The sequence below is a fragment of the Oryzias melastigma genome, unplaced genomic scaffold (genome assembly GCF_002922805.2).
Source record: "Oryzias melastigma strain HK-1 unplaced genomic scaffold, ASM292280v2 sc00486, whole genome shotgun sequence".
In the NCBI taxonomy this organism is placed as follows: Eukaryota; Metazoa; Chordata; class Actinopteri; order Beloniformes; family Adrianichthyidae; genus Oryzias; species Oryzias melastigma.
In genome coordinates, this window is record NW_023417080.1 from 14766 (window position 1) to 21073 (window position 6308).

The 6308-nt window shown below is 42.7% G+C and overlaps 1 protein-coding gene across 1 annotated transcript; it reads left to right on the plus strand.

Moving 5' to 3' along the window:
• Positions 1–1775: 1775 nt before the first annotated feature.
• On the plus strand, positions 1776–2807 carry LOC112140408 (cip1-interacting zinc finger protein; the record flags this gene model as incomplete). Its single annotated transcript, XM_024263347.2, is given in 4 exon segments — positions 1776–2045; positions 2372–2473; positions 2548–2617; positions 2683–2807. Coding segments are annotated over 3 exon segments (224 nt in total), but the record flags the coding sequence as incomplete, so codon positions are not given.
• Positions 2808–6308: the final 3501 nt, after the last annotated feature.

Below are 6308 nucleotides of genomic sequence, written 5' to 3' on the forward strand. Positions count from 1 at the left end.
ACTCAGAAATTTATGACGGGCCGGATTAAATCATCCAATGGGCCGGGGCCGGCCCGCGGGCCGTATGTTTGACATGCCTGGTCTATATGAAGGTCAGGTTTAACACTTTAACTGCAGCTTTGGTACCGCGGAGGAATCCTGCATGACGGAGACGCTACAGGTAGACACGCTAAAAGACACGTAGGTAGAATCGATGTGGATCAGGTTAAAAGTTGTTTTATTGAGCATGAGTTCATCCGACCACATTTGAATGAGTTTCCGTGTCTCATCGTTGTGGTTTTATGACATTGTTTTAAGAGAATTCTAGAACTACAATAGAGCTTTAAGATGACGTCACGGCAGCAGCCCGCGCTTGTGCCGCGTAACGAGACACAGTAGAGAGTTATACGTTTTTTAGTGTTAAAATAAACGTTCTAATGAGTAAATAGTTGGATCCATTATTTCCTTTTGGATAACATGACAATCTAATGCTCTACATTTGTCTGCGGCTCACTGATCACCTCATTTCTAACGTGTTTACATCACGTGACTGTCGGGTATGGTGGCCGTGTTGGTTCAGTTGTTCCACTCTCTGTTTCATATTCAGACTGATGAATCTTAGAGCGAACAGAAGTTCAGTCTGATTGGAAAGGAACCAAGACCACCTTGAAAGATGGGTCCGAGAGTGGTTCCTGGTACAGCTGTGGTGCAGAGGTAGTTCTCTCCTGCCAGGATACACATTCTGACAGGGATAACTACCTCTGCACCACAGCTCCACGGAGAAAGTTCGTTGTACTCTGGGGGCGGAGCTTGCAGCACAGATTTTTCCTGGAGGGAGCAGATGTCATTGTACTTACATCAGCACGTTTCCACCCGCTCGTTTTCATGGGTATGGGAGGGGCTGCTGCAGACAGTGCAGGTTTTTAGAGGATTACTCTTAAATGCATGAACGGATCAAATTGCCGTTTTGGGGTTCTTTTTAGAGAGGAATGAACAGTAAAATGCATTTAAAAGCTCAAAAAGTAGAATTTTCATGGTAGGGCCCCTTAAAGCTCCCAACACATGAGAGGACGGGATGGAGCTGAGTCCAAAGTCTTTGACCAGTCTGTTATGATGAAGAGTGTTGAGTCACTGGGCAGTCCTGCTTCTCCATAAACAGGTGGGGCAGATATCAGCTCTCTTTGGGTGGGGGCCGGAGTGTGAAACTCAAATCTCCTGGAGAACATCAGAAGACTGATGCTGCTCCTCCTCAAACACCAGATCACTGACGGGATCAGCTGATCACAGCCTCAGAGGACACCCCCAACCGAGTGGCTTCACTCTGTGACAGCGTGGAAAAGGGGAAGTTATGATTACCCCCCACGCCTGCGCGTGACATTTACACTCGCACACACACGTGCACTTAACAGCAGTGCCTGCTGGGATGTCAGCTGACAGGAGCGGGCCTGTATGTTTAGTTGAACAGAATTCAGTTTCATTACAACATCTGGAGGTTCCGGGTTCGAGCACTCACCCTCCCCGGAGTTGAAGTAGACTCTGGCGGCGTTGTCCTCCAGCTCCACCCGGCAGTCTCCTCCGCCAGACTTCTTCTTGCTCTGGAAGTAAAGCTGCAGCTTCAGCTTGACGTTTTTGCTCTGGGACGGATCCCAGTCCCCCTCCACGATCAGCGGCGGACCGTCAGCCATCCCGCCGAACAGAACCGAACCGGACAGAGAGACAGACTGAGGCGCAGCAGCGGGGAGGAGGTTAAAGTCTGAGCTCTGACTTTCACTTTCCCTTCAGCCGAAACACTAAAAACCAAAACGAAAGCTCCACTCCAAGAACACCTTTAAGTTTCATTTTTCATCAAACACTGATTGAAAAAAAATATATTATTTAAAATTTTATTTAAATATTGTATTTGTTAATGTTCTTCTTTGGTTAAACTTATAGGACTTTCTATGCAAAAAATGTCTTTGAGTTACTGCCCTCTGCTGGTCAATACCGGAATGACATCGAAAACTCTATAACATAACATAAATAAATGTGACACCGTATGTAAATATCAACATTCCCCGTTGATCCAGGTATTTTATGAAAATTATGAAGCTCGTTTTGAATTCAGGTATCGTATTTACTATTCAGAAACTTTAAAATTTAACTGAATCTGCTATGAATGTTATAATAGATGCAAATGTTGTTAGGGCGCGCGCCCGTGAACATATACAATTCTTTTTAAAATGCTGGAATTAATTAAGGAAAAAATGAGGATTTATAAATATATGAAGACTTTTTTTATCTTCTTAGTTTGTGTCGCCAGGTGTGAAACTCGTACTAAATGTGCTCCAGATGAGAGAAAGACGTGCAGATGTTTTCTTTAGACATGTGGATTTCCTCTGCTGTGATGTAACAGCAGACATTTGCAGGAGGAGAATAACCATGAAGACTGTTGTGCAGGTCAGAGCTGGGCTGGATCATCGGTTGCCATGGTAAAGCGGACGCTGAAGACAGACAGGTGAGAGGTGCTGCAGGTTGTGGAGTTTCATCTGTGGTGCAGCGGATGTGTGATCTGCTTTGGGCTCCTCACAGGTCCTGCCTGGTCCCTGCAGAATGCAGCACAGCCAGGATTCCCTTTCCCCCCGCCCCTCAGACTCAGCAGGTAGTAAACAAAGTACCTGTGCTGTCCTGTAAGGGTTCTTAACGAGGATGCACTTCTATCTTTAGACTCCAGCAACAGGAAGCTCGAGCAGTCAGCCTAACTTCAGCACGACCTCAAAGGAAACTGATGGGCGGAGCCACCAGGAAGGGTCTAATGGAGAGGCGGAGTCAAAGATAAGCAAAATTGATGGGTCAGTTTATTTAGTGCTTGAACATTTGTGTTAAATAGATGATGTTTGTGCACAAAGTTTAGACTTCTGCAGGTCTAAGAAACATAATTTCTTTACCTCAGTTCTCAGAACTTTGGTCGTCTTCTGGTGCTGTGAATGAAGATGAAACCTGTGAAATGGATCATTTTCTGTGACAGACATGTCAGATATTTCAGACATATTCTCACCAGAGCTCCTGCTGACCATGTCACTCTCATCGCTCTGATGCCAATGGCAGCATGGGAGTTTTCTGGCTAATATTCTCCACTGCCTCTGAGAAAATGTGAATCAGCCGAGAATCAATGTATTTATTTAAACACAGAAAAAACAGCAGAAAAAAACAAGTGCAGCAGTGAAACACGGCCATTAGCACGCAGAACTCATGATACAAACTTTGTTTTCTAAATGTTTTTATGGCCACAGACTTAAAAAGAGAAAGGAGAATTTAAAGGTTAAATGAAGTGTTATGGTTCCAAAATTCATCAGGTTTAGGCACTAAATGTGTCTGTAAGCATCAACTTCAAATCATGTCCAACATGACGTCCCTCTCCGGCGTCATCACCCAGCCCCATCACCTTCTTAAAGTTAAATAACTAAGCAGGTAACACAATCAAAACATCCCAGATATATTTCAAAAGACTAACAGTGTTACCTCAGATAAACACAAGAAAATGTCTGACACATCAGAGTGTTTATTGATAAATCTCTGCAGTCTTTTTTCAGTGGTTGATAATGAAGGGATTTGTCACTTAATGAAAACAGTTGACCCACAATATAGTGTACCATATATACCATATATAATCCATATATACCTGCACTTTATGAACAAGTGCACAAAGAGATTGAAAACGACTGAGTAAAAAAACACACAACTTTCCACGTACAGCTGGACTTCCCGAGCAACAGACCTATCACAAGTCAGTGACGTGCACTGAGGTTTGTAGCTGGTGAGGCATTGACTTTTTTAGAGTCAGATTTACAAACATGCATTATTTGTCAACCACTGATGGTGTTTAATATCTCATCAACATTCTTTCATAAACACAGCAGGCTCCTGATGCTGGAATTGCGCCCCAGGACCTCAGTTTGAGCCTGTACATTGACTTAGCATTGAAGCTGGACGCCCCTGAAAAGTGAATCACGTCTGGTGTGAATGCAGCATAAAATAGACATACCAACACAGAGGATGAAAGCTCTCTCACCCTTCTACTGCTCCAGGGTGCAGAAGGAGAGTGGCTGATTTGGGCTGATCTTTTTATCTCTGATCCCTCTTGAAGTCATCACAGCGAATCTTTCCTGTTTGTTTTAATGGTCATGTTTGATTTGACTTTGGTTTACACCAAATATCCTTCCTGTAAAAACCCTCTGCATTTATCCGGACTTGGGACCGGCACATGAAGGCACGGAATTGTGCCTCCTTGTGGTTGCATTACTTTTTTTTTTTTTTTTGGTTTGTGGGAAAAGCCGGAGTGCCCGGAGGAAAAAACCCACAAATTTACAGGAGCAAAAGTTTGGGTGAACTGTTTTTTTTGTTTGTTTTTTGCAGTTCTTGTGTTTTAAAGTATAACTTTTTTAATCTACTTTGTGCCAAATTGTTAATCTTGATTTCTAAGGTTGGACACAAGCTTTTTGTTTTTCGCGCTTGTGTCTGAGGCTGGGGGTTAATTTTGGACTGAGTCCAGCCTCCTGATCCTATTCGGCATTTTAGGTGTTACTTGTGTTTGGGCTTGTTTTTGGTTAGGGGCCAGTCTTTGGATCTTAACCGGCTTTTTAGGCAGTACTTGTGTCCGGGACGGGGCTTGTTTTGGGTTAGAGGCCAGTCTTTGGATCATAACTGGCTTTTTATCTGGTACTTGTGTCCAGGAAGGGGCTTGTTTTGGGTTAGGGGCCAGTCTTTGGACCATAACCGGCTTTTTAGGGGGTACTTGTGTCCTGGAAGGTTTTTGTTTTGGGTTAGGGGCCAGTCTTTGGATCTTAACCGGCTTTTTAGGGGGTACTTGTGTCCAGGAAGGGGCTTGTTTTGGGTTAGAGGCCAGTCTTTGGATCATAACCAGCTTTTTATCTGGTACTTGTGTCCAGGAAGGGGCTTGTTTTGGGTTAGGGGTCAGTCTTTGGATCTTAACCGGCTTTTTAGGGGGTACTTGTGTCCTGGAAGGGGCTTGTTTCTGGACTGGGTTTTGTGTTTGGTTATTGCTTAGCTTTGGGGCAGGTCTCNTGTGTTTGGGCTTGTTTCGGGTTAGGGGCCATTCTTTGGATCATAACTGGCTTTTTAGGCGGTACTTGTGTCCAGGAAGGGGCTTGTTTTGGGTCAGGGGCCAGTCTTTGGATCATAACTGGCTTTTTAGGTGGTACTTGTGTCCTGGAAGGGGCTTGTTTTGGGTTAGGGGTCAGTCTTTGGATCATAACCGGCTTTTTAGGGGGTACTTGTGTCCTGGAAGGGGCTTGTTTCTGGACTGGGTTTTGTGTTTGGTTATTACTTATCTTTGGGGCAAGTCTCCTGATCATAACTGGCCTTCTGGGTGCAGAGGCTTGACATTGCATTGCGGCTTGTGTTTTGGCAGGGTCCTCTTTTTTAGCTGGAGCTTGGGTTTGGACCTGAGCTTGTGTTTTTGTGGTGCCTGTGTCTTTGTTTTGGCTGGTTCTTGTATTTGAACCAGGACCTGCACTTCTTCCTGGATTTTCTCTTGTTGAAGCTCTTTGTGTAGGTAAGCATCTCTTTCTTGCTTTGTGTCGATGAAGGGACAGATTCCTCTGAACTTAGAAAGAACTTGATCCCTGCGGAGTTGACGTAGAGCTTGCAGCCGAGAAGAGTTCTTGTTCCTAATGTAATCTGTGTACCCAAAACTGACCAATGGTTTGTCCACTGAGGCAGATGGAGGGTAGCACACTTTAGGATTCTTGAGCTCTTCAAGAAATGCAGAACTCAGAAATGCATGAACGGAGGGGTTCTTTATAGTGAGGAATGAACAGTAAAATGTATTTAAAACCCAAAAAGTAGAATTTTCATGGTAGGGCCCCTTTAAGTTATTTTTAAATGAATTTAAAGCAAACTGTGTATTGAAATGTCATTTTTAAATATTAAATTGTAAATTGAATTTGAATTATGGCATCAAGACCCATGATATTTGACAATGCAATTTATTTTTTTTCATTTAATGTTTAATTTTTAAAAATTTCATATTGAATTCTAAATTGCAAAATGTCTTTTCATATTAAAAGTCTGAATTGCATATTGAAATATTAATTGAAAAATGAATGTTCAAATTTCATGATCAAATTGCAAATTGAATTGTCAATTGAGAATTAGACAGTATTTTAAGTTTAAGTTTAAGTTTTATTTATTTATATAGCGCCTTCAAATGGCCGTTGGCCAAACAAGGCGCTGTACATTAAAAGAACAATAAAAAACAACAGTTAAGATATTAAAAAACAGTTACAAATAAACTTTAAGAGTAAAAACATATAAATAAGTTACATAAAAGC